Here is a 15129-nt window from a genome sequence, read left to right on the forward strand (position 1 = left end):
GGTGTCACAGTGGGAAAAGGGACAGGACATCCCAGAAGGGACGGAGACTCGTGGGGACACCGCGGTGCTGGTGGATGGGGCCGAGTGGGGGCGTGGAGGTGGGAGCTTTGGGGATGGGCTGCCCCTAAAAAGATCCCCGGGGTGCGGAGCTCTTGGGGTCAGGTTGGGAACGGGGGATCGCGGCCGTCGGGGCGGGGCGGGGTGTGAGGACGGCCCCGTTCCCTCCTCCCATCCCTCTCCCTACGGGGCGGAGCGCGGCGGCGGCGGCGGCGGTACCGGCACCGACCCCGAACCCAGCCCGGCCCGGCCCGGCCCCGCGGAGCCGCCGCATGAAGGTGCGCGGGGCCGGGACCGCCACCGCTACCGGGACCGGGACCGGGATCGGCAGCGGGGGGGAGACGGAGCGGCGGGGAGCGGCTCCGGTGGGGACCCATTGCCAACGGACCGGGCTGGAGCGTTGTACCGGGGCTGTCGCCCCCTCTACGCCGCCGCTGTCACCCGGTGGTTCCGGTGGGGACGGTAAGAAGCTGTCGGTGCTGCTGAAGAAGATGCACTTGTTCCGGAGCTCCAGCTACGAGATCAGGCTGGAGGGAGAAGGGGGGAGTCTGCCCCGCATCCAGGGCATCCGCTGGGTGAGTTATGGGGACGTGAGGGTGGTGGGATATGGGGACGTGGGGCAGTGGGGACAGTGGGATATGGGGACATGGGGAGAGCAGGGACTACAGGTACTGACTCCATATGCAGGAGCCTGCGTGCTGCCTGCCCCCACTCTGCACCCCTCACCTGAAGAAGAGCCCACCCTCCCACCCCTGTGCCCCCATCCCATTCCACGTCCCTTTGCCAAGAGCTGTTGGCACCTGCAGGACAAATGGCCCCATTGCCGACCCCACACTGTTCCCTCCATTCCCACAAACCTTAAGGAAAAAGAGTGAATGAACTTTACAAGAGCATCCCACCCTTCACCCAGGGGCTGGGGGAGGTGGAGCCAAGCTGGACCCCCCAATGCTGGGTACAACCTTTGCCCCTTCCCCACCTTCCCAGTGCTTTAAGTCCGTGCTGTGCTTCCCTGTTCCCATTCCTTGGCATTGAGTGCAGCTGTGCAGCCTTCAGCCTCAAGCAGGGCAGATTTTGGCAGCACAGCACGAAACGAACCCGGTGCCATCGTGCTCCACCGCACAGCGGCCGGGCAGAGCACCCCAACCCACTGCCAGCAGGAAACACCTTCCCCCACACCCAGCATTGGGTTCCATACATTCCCTCCCCAGCAGCTCAGGCTGTTGCTTACAGGAGAAACCAGTTGCTTGGCAGCAGTTGGGCCACGTCCCCAAACCTTCAACATTCCCCTATGGGGGCTAAAAGTCCCTTTGTGCTATGGGTGGTGGGAGGAGGGGGGTTCAACCTTCACCTTCACACAGCCTGGCTGAGGACAAACCTAAAGGAACAAAGGGAAATTGCTTTATTCCGTCTGTTTGCATTCCTTCCCAAAGCAAAAAGCTTCCCCTGCTTCAATGGAACAACAGAAAACTCTTTGACTTTCTGTTGTACCCCCACCATCCCCTCCCACTCTGTGTGGCTTCCTGGTGCCTGGGGACACCCCGTGGTTATCTATGGGGAGGGGGATAGAAGGTAGGAGGGTGATGGGGCAGGATTGGGTTGGCTGTGCCTTGGGGATGCCACATCCCTTCTCCCCATTGCTTGCAGCTCCTGGTGCACCTCTCTGTGTCACTCCCCCCTTCCCCCCACACCAGGGGTCTTCATGGCACTGAATGTCTACCAGCTCAGTGGGGTGACACCATTGTCCCCAATGGCTGCACCCATCCCATGTGTGCCATGATAACCCCATGTGTGCAGTGATCACCCCATATGTGCCATGGTTATTGTCACCCCATGTGTGCCATGGTCACCCCATGTGTGCCATGGTTACCCCATGTGTTCCATGGTCACCCCATGTGTGCCATGGTCACCCTATATGTGCCATGGTCCTTGTCACCCCAAGTGTGCCATGGTCACCCTATATGTTCCATGGTCACCCTATATGTGCCATGGTCACCCTATATGTGCCATGGTCTCTCTATATGTGCCATGGTCACCCTATATGTGCCATGGTCACTCTATATGTGCCATGGTCCTATATGTGGTCCATGGTACCCCATATGTGCCATGGTCACTCTATATGTGCCATGGTCACCCTATATGTGTCACGGTCATCCCACATGTGCCATGGTCACCCTATATGTGCCATGGTCACCCTATATGTGCCATGGTCACCCCATATGTGCCATGGTCACCCTGTATGTGCCATGGTCACCCTATATGTTCCATGGTCACCCTATATGTGCCATGGTCACCCTACATGTGCCATGTTCACCCTATATGTACCACAACCCTTGTCACCCCATATGTGCCATCACTGCACCGAGTGAACAGACCCCTCCCGTTGGGGGTCCTGTGGATAATGGAGCCCCTGGCGCTGTGCCTCTCCTTCAGAGCCTGCGGATGGGCGAGGACTTTCTCCGGAGCTTTAAAACCCGAAATAGCTCCTTGTTGTTTTTTCCCCGGGATCCCAAACAAAGCGAAAATCTCATTGCCGGCCTTGGCCGTTCGCCCGCAGCTGCCGGATTTCTGGAGCCCGTCAGGATCCCTCCTGTCCCGTAAGCAGGAAGATGGAAACAGGGCAACTCCTTCGGAAACGCTTTGGAGACGGCTGCGGCCACTGGAGGGATGGGAAGGAGCCGAGGGGAAGGGGGGGGATATCCTGTATGGCCGGAGATGGGAACCATGGGGTGCCGGGTGGGAAGGGGATTTGGGGAGATGGTGGGGGGACACTGCAATGAGCAGCTTCCCTTGTGCAAGGGAGGGTTCTTCAGTCTCCTTTGCCGTCCTTGCTTGGAGCAGCACCGTGGCACGTCTTGGCTTTCAGCCCCAAGGACGGAGCCGGGTTACGGGATGACGGCGGAGGCGGCTCCGTTCGGGGGACGGGTTTAATGGGTGGCATCGCCCTGCGGGTCTTTGCAGCTCCGGCTGCAGCCCGGCTTTAGGTTTGCAAACATTTACTCGACAACCACCGGTGTGTTTCCTGCTAGGCGGGGCGTCACGAGGCACGGGAAAGTTTGCAGAGTGAGTAAGAGGCGGCTCCCATCGTTGGTGACAACGGGAGGCTGCGCTCCTGAGCACCTTTAATTCTGCCCCTTATTAATAAGCCCTCAAGGGGCTTTTCTGAGCCTTCAAGGGGCTTAACTGAGCCCTCAAGGTCCTTCCTGAGCCCTCAAGGGGCTTAACTGAGTCCTCGAGGGCTGCTATAAGCCTGGGGAGGAGGAGGAGGAGGATGAAGGCTTTGGGGTGCAGAAAGCCCTCAAGGGGCTTAACTGAGCCCTCGAGGGCTGCTATAAGCCTGGGGAGGAGGAGGAGGAGGATGAAGGCTTTGGGGTGCAGAAAGCCCTCAAGGGGCTTAACTGAGCCCTCAAGGTCCTTCCTGAGCCCTCAAGGGGCTAAACTGAGCCCTCAAGGGCTGCTATAAACCTGGGGAGGAGGAGGAGGAGGAGGATGAAGGCTTTGGGGTTCAGAAAGCCCTCAAGGGGCTTAACTGAGCCTCGAGGGCTGCTATAAGCCTGGGGAGGAGGAGGAGGATGAAGGCTTTGGGGTGCAGAAAGCCCTCAAGGGGCTTTTCTGAGCCCTCAAGGGGCTAAACTGAGCCCTCAAGGGCTGCTATAAGCCTGGGGAGGAGGAGGAGGAGGATGAAGGCTTTGGGGTTCAGAAAGGGCTGGTGGGGTTGGAGCAGCCTGAGCAATGGATCACCCATCTGCACCCAGCAGTGCTGGGCAGTTTGGGGTCCCTTCATCCCCCTGCAAAGCAGTTTTATTTTGCATTCAGTTGATTTCTAGAGGAGGATTCTGCAGCTCCTCCACCTTGGTTTCCTTCTCTGAGGCTTTCAGCTGCTCTATCTCTCAATGGGGTTCCTCAAATCATCCTTATCAGCTCAGATATATGGAATATCTGGCCCAGAAGACTCTGAGTTCCCCCAAATCTCTTCCCAAAATGGACCTCCGTCATTTCAGGACCTTCCCAAAGGGGGTTTTCAAAGCCTCCATAAACAACCTGAAGCCACAAAGCCTTGCCCTAGAGATGCTGCCATAGGATGCTCCGTGCTGTGCCATAGGGCTCATGCTCCAGCTGGTGCATGATGAAGGGCTGTTGGGAGCCAAAAAGGGGGGAAAACAGCAGAAAAAGGCAGAATTAGGAGTGGAAAAACAGCATTGCTGGTGGCGACAGCCATAAGGAGGGGTGGTGGTGGAGGACACACAGAGCTGAGCATCACAACTGTGGTCATTTGGATGGAGCATCCCTTGTGGTTGAACAGGAGCTGCTCAGAGCAGCATCCCTGGGCCCTCCTGCTGGAATCCATCGTCTTTTAAACCATCCTCCTCTCCTGGATGAGGCTTCAAAGCTGGAGGAGAAGCTCGGAGCTTTCCCTCGCCCTGCCCTCTGATGTCCTCTGCCAGCACTGAGCACTTGCTCCGTGTCTCACGTCGGTGCCTTTGATCCCTGCGTGCAAAGCCTTTGCTTTTAACTCCCTCCTTTCATCTCCCAGCTCTCTCACTCCCCATCCCAGGGTGAAACGTGGCTGCAGGGTGGGTTGCAGGGTTGGGTCCCTGCTGTGCACGTGGGGCTGCTGCAGTGCAGAGGTGTGGGATGCATTGAGATACATCCATTCGTGGCCCCACTGGGTCATCCCAGCTCCTCCTTGCTGGTTTCCAGCAGTGCATGGATTGCATTCTCCTTGGTGGGGCTGAAATGGGCCAAAATAGGGCTGGAAATGGGTGTTGGAGGGGTCTGTTCTTTGGGAGGGTGGGCTGAATAGAGGCTTTGCTTTGCTATGGTTTCAGGGGGACGGTGCTGGTGGGGGCTCAGGGATGCACCCCCTTTCTGTGCAGAGAAAGTGGAAGGGGGTTAGGGTTGCATTGCATTCCATTGCTTTGCATTGCTTTGTTTTCCTTGCAGTGCGCTGCATTGCATTGCATTGTGTTGCATCCCATAGTACTGCATTTGGCTTAGGGTTAAATTTAAGGCTAGGTTTGCATTGCATTGCTCTGCACTGGGTTAAGGTTAGTGGTTAGGGTTAGCAGATGGGGTTAGTGCTAAGGTCAGGGTTAGGGTTGCATTGCATTCCATTGCTTTGCGTTGCACTGTTGTGGATTTCACTGCATTTCATTTCATTTCCCTTTCTTTTTGGGGCCACCAACACCTTCTTTTTGCTTTTCCAGACCCCTCGTTTGGATGCTGAATCCTCCCTGGACTATGGGCACAGCCTTACCCAGGTGAGGATGCTGCAGAGCCATGAGTGAGGCATTCAGAGAAGGGGGAGAAACAAAAGGAAGGATGTGCTGGGGAAGAGGGGTCTGTGTTGGGACAGTGAATCCTTTGGGATCAGCCATTCCTGGGGCTGGAGACGGAGATCCTGAGGTTTTGGGATGGATATACCAGGCACTGGGCAGGTTCAGCACTAAGAGCTCTCAGTGCCCACATCCTCAATGTACCATAGAACCTCATTTCCCCTCTAGGCATCTTCAGACAAGATCCGGAGAGCTGGAAAGCTCCTCTTCACCTACCTCACCAACACCAGCCCCAGCCTCATCCGGGACCACAAGCATCACCTGCGGCATCACAGGTAGGACCTCCATCACCCCCCCCCACCCTTGGGGACCCTTTTGGAGGGTTCCTGGGTGCTGCAGCCTCATTGTGGGGTTTCTTTACTTTTCCTTCCTCTCCAATCTCTTTGCAGGAGGTGCTGCTCTGGGAAGGAGCTGGTGGACTGGATGCTGAATGCAGAGCTGGGTATCCAGACAAGGAGCCAAGCCATTGGTGTGGGGCAGGTGCTGGTGGATGGAGGGGTCTTGACGCACGGTGAGGGGGTCCCCCAAGGGTGTACTGGGTCACCTATGGGTCCATAGCCCAACTCACGTGCTTTTCCCTCCCCGCAGTGAAACAGGAATGGCATTTCCAGGACAAGGACACCCAGTTCTATCGCTTTGCTGAGCTGGAGTTGAGCCCTGAGCCCCGCATGGGGCTGCGGGATGCAGAGGAGCTGCTGGAGGCGGTGACCTTCCTGGTACAGCTGGGGCCTGATGCACTGCTCACCATGGCCCTGCGCAAAGCGTGAGTGCTGGGGGGGATCCTGGGGGGCTTCTGGGTGCTCCTGGAGGGCTTTTGGGTGCTCCTGGGGGGCTTCTGGGTGCTCCTGGGGGGTTTCTGGGTGATCCTGGGGGGCTTCTGGGTGCTCCTGAGGGGCTTCTCTGTGCTCCTGGGGGGTTTCTGGGTGATCCTGGGGGGTTTCTGGGTGATCCTGGAGGGTTTCGGGGTGATCCTGGGGGGTTTCTAGGTGATCCTGGGGGTCTTCTGGGCACTCCTGGGTGGGGTTTGGGTGCTCCTAGAGGGTTTCTGGGTGATCTTGAGGGGTTTCTGGGTGCTCCTGAGGGGCTTCTGGGTACTCCTAGGGGGGTTTCTTAGGGCTGCTCCTGGGGGGTTTTTGGTGTGATCCTGGGGGTTTTTTGGGTGATCCTGGGGGGCTTCTGGTTCCTGAGGGGTTCTGGGTGCTCCGGGGCTTCTGGTGTTCCTGAGGGGTTTCTACGGTGCTCCTGGGGGGGTTTTGGTGCTCCTGGGGGGCTTCTGAGTGTTCCTGGGGGGTTTTGGGGGGTTTTGGGTGCTCCTAGGGGGGTTTCTAGGTGCTCCTGGGGGTCTTCTGGGTGCTCCTGGGGGCTCGTGTCCATCCAACCACAGCTGGAGGTGCTGCAGGGTATCCTTAGCATCCTTTCCCCCTCTGGGGCTGGAGATGATTCAGGATGGGGCCCAGGGTGGTCACTTACCACCCCCTGCTGCCCACACAGGCCTGCCCAGCGCACGGAGGATGAGCTGGAGCTCATTTTTGAGGAGCTGCTTCACATTAAAGCTGTGGCTCACCTCTCCAACTCGGTGAGTGTGGGTTGCACCCTGCTGCCCTCTTGCCTGCATCCATCCCCTCCAAACCCTCCTGCATCCCATTGCCTCCCCTTTGGGTATCCTCCTGCTCTCCCAACCCTTTGCAGCCACCCCTTGTGTTCCTGTTGTCACCCTATGTGTCCCCTCCATGCTGCCCCTTGCTGCAGGTGAAGCGGGAGCTGGCATCTGTGCTGATGTTTGAGTCCCACCAGCGAGCTGGCACTGTGTGTGAGTGTCCCCAATGAATTCCATGTGCTGGGGGGTGGGATGTCCCAGCCCCTATGAGAGCATCCCCAGGTTGGGTGGGCATTGCTGTCTGGATGCTCCTGCTGTCTCTATGGAGCAGGGGGTGGATGGGGGGTATGAGGGTACTTTGGGGTCTGACCCATCTGGCTGTGGGTTGTTGGGATGGGGGCTGATGAGGGATGCTCTGGGTCTCATTCACGCCACCATTCATCTCCCCCAGTGTTCAGCCAAGGGGATAAAGGCACCTCGTGGTACATCGTCTGGAAGGGTTCAGTGAATGTGGTCACCCATGGCAAGGTAGGTGCATCCCCACGCTGCCACCCCATCCTTGCTGCCATCCTGGTGCCAAGGTGCGCCCCATATCTCCAACCTGGCATGGGTCAGGTTCAGGTCTGGGTTATCCCTGTCGCCTTGCAGGGCTTGGTGGCCACATTGCATGAAGGAGATGATTTCGGCAGCTAGCACTTGTGAATGATGCTCCCAGAGCAGCCAGCATCATCCTGAGGGAGGACAACTGCCACTTCCTGCGGGTGGACAAGCAGGACTTCAACCGCATCCTCAAGGTGGGCAGCTGTTAATAACCATCCCAGGACCCTCCTGTGGCTGTGGGATGTGGGGTTTGCTCTGGGGTGTGCCGAGTGTGGTGGTTGCAGGGGGATGGTTATCATTTGCAGTGAGCTGCTATGCAATGCCAGCAGGGTGTTGGGGTGCATTGAGCCACCATGCAATGCCAGCAGGGTGTTGGGATGCATTGAGCCACCATGCAATGCCAGGGGTGCATTTAGCTGCCATGCAATGCCAGCAGGGTGTTGGGATGCATTGAGCCACCATGAAATGCCAGCAAGGTGTTGGGATGCATTGATCCACCATGCAATGCCAGCAGGGTGTTGGGATGCATTGAACCACCATGAAATGCCAGCAGGGTGTTGGGATGCATTGAACCACCATGAAATGCCAGCAAGGTGCTGGGGTGCATTGAGCCCCCATGCAATGCCAGGGGTGCACTGAGCCACCATGCAATGCCAGCAGGGTGTTGGGATGCACTGATCCACCATGCAATGCCAGGGGTGCACTGAGCTGCCATGCAATGCTAGCAAGGTGCTGGGATGCATCGAGCCCCCATGCAATGCCAATGGAGCACTGGGGTGCAAGAAGCTGTGTGAGCAATGAACTCTGCAGCCTGCGCTGCTTGCTGGCTTTGCCCATGGACCAGCCTGGGGAGGACAGGCTTTGACCACCCATCCAGTCTGAAGGCTTCTTTCCCTATTTAGGACGTGGAAGCCAACACCATGCGCCTGAAGGAGCACGGGAAGGTGGTGCTGGTGCTGCAGAAGAACCTGCAGGGAGGCAGCAGCCAACCAGCCTCAATGCGGAGCAGCAGGTGACAGTGAGAGCTGCCCGTCCCCATCCCTCGTGCTGGCCTTTCCCTGAGCCTTCTGTTGGAGGAACGAGGGGAGAATGGTGGCAATGGTGGGGGGGATGCACTTCAGGTACCTGGTGATGGCTGGGACGCCTGAGAAGATCCTGGAGCATCTGCTGGAGTTCATGAGGCTCGATGCCACGCTCTACGACCCCGTGGGTAGGTGGGGGCTGCATCAAATCCCTCCTATCCCTCCTCTCCCACATCACCCCCCCTCCCAATGCAGAGCTGCAGAACAGGGAGAGCCAGGAGGTGTCCCCAGCGGGTAAAAAATCAGAGCAGCAAAGCATCCAACCTCATCCCCGTGCTCAACTTTTCTACTCTTTCCATTCCAAAAAAGCCTTTCCCTTCATTCCCCAGATAACCATCTATTTATATCTGCATTCCTCTCAGCCTTTTCCTCGGCCTTTAGAAGCAAAACGTGACCCAGTGGGAGCTGTGAGGTGCAAAACCCCATGGCCACCCCATAGGGATGTCCCCAGCCCGGTGCTGGCGCAGCACAATGGGGCTGTGTGCTCTCTTCCAGACACACTCCTGGGGGATTTCCTGCTGACCTACACCGTGTTCATGCCAACCTCACAGCTCTGCAGGGCTCTGCTGCATCAATATCCTTCTGCTGCTGATGGGGGGCCCATATCATGCAGCCCCTCCTGCAGGGACCACCTTGATCCCTGTCCCCCCAAAGTGGGACACAGTGGGAACCCCAAATCTCCAAGCGAAGGGCGCATCCCCATTCCCTTTTTGTGTGGGGTTCCATAGGGATCCATAGGAATCCCCTCACTTCCTTTGCCCACATCCTCCATACTGGTGCCCTTAACTGGTCCCAGTTTCCGTGCGGAGCCTCTGGATGGCTCGGAGCAGGAGAAAGCCAGCTACTGCCTGCACAAACGCCGCAAGATCCTGCGCCTGGTGAGCCAATGGGTGCTGCTCTACGGGCGGCTGCTGCAGGGCGACCGCAGCACCACGGCTCTGCTGCAGGTACTGGGAGCACAGGGCAGCCCCTTGGGGGTCCCCATGTCACCGCTGTGAAACATTGACTGGTCCCCCCTTGTGTCCAACCCCCATAGAACCTCGCCGACCTGGTGAGCCAGGACCCTCGGCTGGGGGCCATGGTGCAGGAGCAGGAGCGGCGGCGGCCCCGAGCGTGAGTCCTTTGAGCATCTCCATCCCATGAGCATCTCCATCCCATGAGCATTTCCATCCCATGAGCATCTCCATCCCCAATTGAGCGTTCTCCCTCCCATGGCATCTCCATCCCATGAGGGTCTCCATCCCATGAAATAGCTCCATCCTCATGCAGCATCTCCATCCCATGAGCATCTCCATCCCATGAGCATCTCCATCCCATGAGCGTCTCCATCCCATGAGTATCTCCATCCCATGAGGGTCTCCATCCCCTGAGCATCTCCATCCCCTGAGCATCTCCATCCCATGAGCATCTCCATCCCATGGGTATCTCCATCCCATGAGCGTCTCCATCCCCTGAGCATCTCCATCCCATGAGCATCTCCATCCCATAATGACCCAGTGCCACCTCTATCTGTCGGGTCCCTGTGTGCTCGGGGTGACCACGGGCATCTCCATCCCATAATCATCCGGTGCCACCTCCATCCTTGTGTCCCCAAGGGCGGCATCCCAAGCTCTGCTGCCCTCTTAACACCTTCTTTCCTCCTCTCGGTGCAGGATGGAGAATGGGGACAGCAGCATTTCTCCCCAGCCCAAGGTAGGGGCAGAAACAGGGAGATGGGACCCCCAGAAGTGAGGTATCATGGGGGTGCCATGCTTCCCTCTCTCCCCCTTCTCCCTGCAGTCTCGGAGCTCCATGAGCTGGCTCTCCAGCCAAGACGAGGCAGCTTTGAACAGCAGCTGTGCCTTAAGAGCCCAGGATAAAGGTAGGGGGACTGCAGGCACACTCATAACACCTCACCCTTTAACATCTGACCCCTCTGGATGTGGCCACAGTGCTGACCCCTCCATCCTGACAGTGCCCTATGAGATCTATAGAGCTGACCATTCGTGCCTGGTGACGGTGCTGCCCGTTAACGCATCGGTGCGGGATGTCCTGCAGTCCCTCACCCCACAGCTTGGATGGGATGGGGAGCATCTCCTGGTGAAGGTGAATTCATCCGGAGGTGAGTGGTGGGCTGGGGGCACTCCGTGGTCCCTGAGCTCTGCAGCAGCCCAGCATCCATCCTCCCTTCTCCTGCAGATAAAGTGGGGCTGCAGCTGGATGCCGTGGGGGTGTTCACTTCGCTGGGGCTCAATGAGAGGCTCTTTGCTGTCAGCATGGAGGAGCTGGGAGGTTTGGTGAGCTGGGGAGGGGTCAGCGTGGGGTGGGAGATGCTGGGGGGAATCCTTGCCTTGTGGTTCTGGAGCTGAGCTGGGCATGGCTTTGCCCCATGAAACACAGCTGCTGGCATTGCTCCTGGTCCTTCAGCTCCAGGGGGGTCCATGGGGAGATGGGAGGGGGGCATCTGTGAGCTGAGTTAGAAGTGATGGGTGGGAGTCCAATGAGCTGAGCAGGAGGGAGACCCATGAGCCATAATGGAGGGGGTTTGATGAGTGAGGGAAGGGGATCAGAGAGCCACGATGGAGGGGATTTCATTGAGCTGGGCGGCAGGGGGGGCATGAATCCTGTGGGAGGAGCTGAGTTCAATGAGCTGAGCAATAGGGGGAGCCATGAAACACAATGGAGGGGATGGAGGGGATTGGGCAGGTAGGGGGTGACCTGTGAACCAAGTGCAGGTGATGGGGGGCCTTGGTGAGCCCAGCCACAGGCTCTGATCCTGGCTCTGGGTTGGGGTGTCCCTCACCCCCAATCTATCTGCAGACCCCCCACCCCGAGCAGCTGGGCCCCCACATTGGCTCCTCGGACACATTGGATCTCATTAGCTCCAAGGACTTGGCCAGCCACCTCACCGACTATGACTGGAACCTCTTCAAGAGCATCCACCAGGTAAGGGCAGCACCTGGATATTGTTGGGGAGTGGGTTCTGGGTGTCCCCCTGTCACAACCCCATCCATCCTCTGCCCCACCAGGTGGAGATGATCCATTACATCGTGGGGCCTCAGAAGTTCCACGAGGTGACGACGGCCAACCTGGAGCGAATGATGAGGCGTTTCAATGAGCTGCAGTACTGGGTGGCCACTGAGCTGTGCCTCTGCAATGAGCTGGGCAGGAGAGCCCAACTGCTGCGCAAGTTCATCAAGCTGGCTGCACAGTGAGTGTCCCCAATGTCCCCTCCATACTGGGACACGTTGCTGGCTTCCCTGCTGACCTCATCCCATCCCTGCAGCCTCAAGGAGCAGAAGAACCTCAATTCCTTCTTTGCTGTGATGTTTGGTGTGAGCAACACAGCCGTGAGTCGCCTGGCCAAGACCTGGGAGGTAAAAGCTCATGGGCTCCTGCCACCTCCCCCAGGCTCTGCAGTGATAGATCCAAGTCTCCATGATAGAGATTGGGGTGGACAAGCTGCTGGGGTTCCTATATGAGCTGCACCCCAAGGCCTGGGGAGGCAGGGAGTGCATTTCCCACCGAGATCAGGATGCAACTGTTGGAAGGGTCCTTAAGGATCATGGAACCATGGGATGGTTGGGTAGGAAGGGTCCTTAAAGATCATGGAACCATGGGATGGTTGGGTTGGAAGGGTCCTTAAAGATCATGGAACCATGGGATGGTTGGGTNGGAAGGGTCCTTAAAGATCATGGAACCATGGGATGGTTGGGTTGGAAGGGTCCTTAAAGATCATGGAACCATGGGATGGTTGGGTAGGAAGGGTCCTTAAAGATCATGGAACCATGGGGTGGTTGGGTTGGAAGGGTCCTTAAAGATCATGGAACCATGGGATGGTTGGGTTGCCAAGAACCCAGAGCAAGCAACAGCACAGATCTTAAAGAAGGGTACTGGGATGGGGGGCTTGGAGGTGCATGAAGATTTAGAGGGTTGCATGGATCCATCCTGACCCCCTCTCTGTGCAGAGGCTGCCCCACAAGATCCGTAAGCTGCACTCTGCGCTGGAGCGGATGCTGGTGAGTGTGGCTGCTTCCCATGGAGCTGGAGGGTCTCAGTGATGGGATGGGGTTTAGGGGTCAGGGAGCAGAGCTGGGGGGTCTGTGCCAGCCCCATATCTCTGGGTTTAATGCCCCTCCCTGCTGCCCCTGCTTCCCCTAATACACAGAGTCCCATAGATGGCACAGAGGTGGTGCAACTTGTGCTCCCACATTTGGGATGTGCTGTTCCGGGGCACCCCATCCCCACATCTCTGCTGCCCCATCAGCCCCCATCCTTCTGCCTGTCCCCAGGACCCATCATGGAACCACCGGGTCTATCGTCTGGCTGTCGCCAAGCTGAGCCCCCCCATCATCCCCTTCATCCCCCTCCTCCTTAAAGGTGAGTACCACGGCTTTGTGGACCAAGAACCCAAACCCAGAGCTCACCCTGACCCCCTCCCCAAACCCCCTTCCTGTTGCAGACATGACTTTCATCCACGAGGGCAACCGCACGCTGGCTGAGAACCTCATTAACTTTGAGAAGATGGTGAGTGGTGGTAGGGAGGGGGCTGCTCCTTTTGGACCACCCTTTGGGGGCACTGCTTGGCCCAGAGCATCATCCGTGCCCAGCAGTGGGGATGGGGAGGGCACAGGACAGAGAGCAAAATGGTGCTGGGTGGCATCAAGTCACCTTTGTGCATTGCCCACAGCACATGATGGCAAAGACAGTGCGCATCCTGCAGCGCTGCCGGGGCCAGGCACATGGTAAGCAGGGTTTTGGGGTGGTGGGGTTGGGGGTGTTATAGGGCTGGGGGGGTCCATTGCTCAGCTCCTGCTTTCTGTATGCACACAGCTCCTCTGTCCCCACTGAGGACTCGCTCCCCACACCGACCAGAGGATGCCAGGGCTGTCAGGATCAGCACGTGTAAGTGTGGGGTTGGGAGACCCCAAGCTCTTAATGGGGTCCACTTGTTATAGTGCATTAATGGGATCCACTGGTGTACTTTAATGGTGGAGGGCTGTGAACACTGGGATGGTGCTGTTGGTTCCTTGGCTGGACATCACTTTGCCCCCATGGAACACGGCTGTTCCCATTTCCTTCTGATCCTTTAGTGCCAAGGGGGGCCTGGAACTGAAACCATAGAGGTGTTGGGGGTATTTAAAGGATGTGAGCAGAGGGGAATAGAGGGGATCCATGAACCAAATTCAATGGGCTGAGTTAAGGGTGGTGGAATGGGATTAGGGAGCCACAGAGAAGAGGATGCAGCAAGAGAAGGGGACCCAAGAAGCCAACTGGAGGTGATGGAATGGGTTCCAATGGGCAACAGGGGGGACCCATGAACCAAGCTGGGGTGACAAAGGGGATTGAGATGAGTTGGGCAGCTGAGGAGGATCCACAAACCCAGCTGTGGGGCTGGAGGAGGAGCCGTGGGTCAGGCTGCAGGCAGAGATGGGGATGTGAGCAATGAGGGGGGTCTGGCTGAGCCCATCCCTCACCCTGCAGGCTCGGAGCAGTCGCTGAGCGTACGGAGCCCCGTCTCTACCTGGGCTTATCTCCAGCACCTGAAAGCCATCGACAGCCAGAAGGAGCTGCTGCGGCTCTCCAGAGACCTGGAGTCCTGATGGGCAGGAGGGAAACGGAGCGAGGATGCAGCAGGGACGTGGCACTGTGGGTGCTGATGGCACGGCAGCCCCATGGCTCTGCTATGGGAGCCAGGCCTGGCCATGCAGTCGGGAGCCCACGGGGGCTGTGGTGAGGCCATGGACAGCAGGGTCTGCAGCCCCCACGTGGTGAGCAATAGAGGTATTTTTGTATGCAAGGCTGTGCTCACCTTATTTCTCCATGCAGCATCAAGGTGCCATGGATGCTCCCAGCACCAATGCTGCCTGCCTTGGGGGTGCTGGGCTGGGGGGGGTGTCCATCCCTCTGTCCTGTTTGCCCCCTGGGATGGGCTGTGTCCTCCATCTCAGCTCCCTGGGGAGCACAGCTTGGGCTGAGCTCAACCACCTGAGTGCCTCAGTTTCCCTACGTGGACAGGAGAAGAAGGAACAGCACAGAGATGGGACAGCATCACTGTGATGGGAGGGAGATGCAGTGATGGAGATGGGGATCAGATCAGGCTGTTCCCAAACCTCCCCTCCATTGCAGAGCACCTCTGGCTGTGCATGGAGCAATGATTGTCCCAGTGCTATAAACAGCAGGAATGGGGCTGTGGGCTTCAAGGCTAATTCCTGCCCCTAAAGCCCTCCCATGATTGCAGGGTACCAAACTAGGCTGGGGTACAAGGGATCACAGCACGGCTGGGTTCTACCTTGCAGTTCATGAGGGTGGGTTGCTTACAATAAAGCTCCCCATCACGGCTAAGAGAAGATTCAGATGTTGCAGCCAGCTCCAGGATGGGACATGGGGTCCTGGGACCCCCTTATGTTCATGGCAGGGTCTTTGGGATCCCCAGCTTCTTGGTTCTGGGGTTGTTCCACCAATGGGGTGGGCAGGGGGT

The 15129-nt window shown here is 58.0% G+C and overlaps 1 protein-coding gene across 1 annotated transcript; it reads left to right on the forward strand.

Moving 5' to 3' along the window:
• The first annotated feature begins 273 nt into the window (after nucleotides 1-273).
• Nucleotides 274-14448, forward strand: RAPGEF3 (Rap guanine nucleotide exchange factor 3). Its single transcript, XM_015886859.2, is given in 28 exon segments — nucleotides 274-632; nucleotides 5262-5315; nucleotides 5559-5665; nucleotides 5780-5901; nucleotides 5979-6153; nucleotides 6882-6966; nucleotides 7140-7200; nucleotides 7439-7515; nucleotides 7636-7672; nucleotides 7675-7781; nucleotides 8490-8599; nucleotides 8709-8797; nucleotides 9165-9243; nucleotides 9466-9616; nucleotides 9706-9782; nucleotides 10322-10361; nucleotides 10449-10530; nucleotides 10624-10770; nucleotides 10848-10945; nucleotides 11469-11594; nucleotides 11678-11859; nucleotides 11935-12025; nucleotides 12617-12667; nucleotides 12941-13028; nucleotides 13111-13175; nucleotides 13339-13393; nucleotides 13482-13553; nucleotides 14133-14448. Coding segments are annotated over 28 exon segments (2850 nt in total). The 5' UTR covers nucleotides 274-329; the 3' UTR covers nucleotides 14252-14448.
• The last annotated feature ends 681 nt before the right edge of the window (nucleotides 14449-15129 follow it).

This window comes from Coturnix japonica, linkage group LGE22C19W28_E50C23 (assembly GCF_001577835.2).
Source record: "Coturnix japonica isolate 7356 linkage group LGE22C19W28_E50C23, Coturnix japonica 2.1, whole genome shotgun sequence".
Taxonomy (NCBI): Eukaryota; Metazoa; Chordata; class Aves; order Galliformes; family Phasianidae; genus Coturnix; species Coturnix japonica.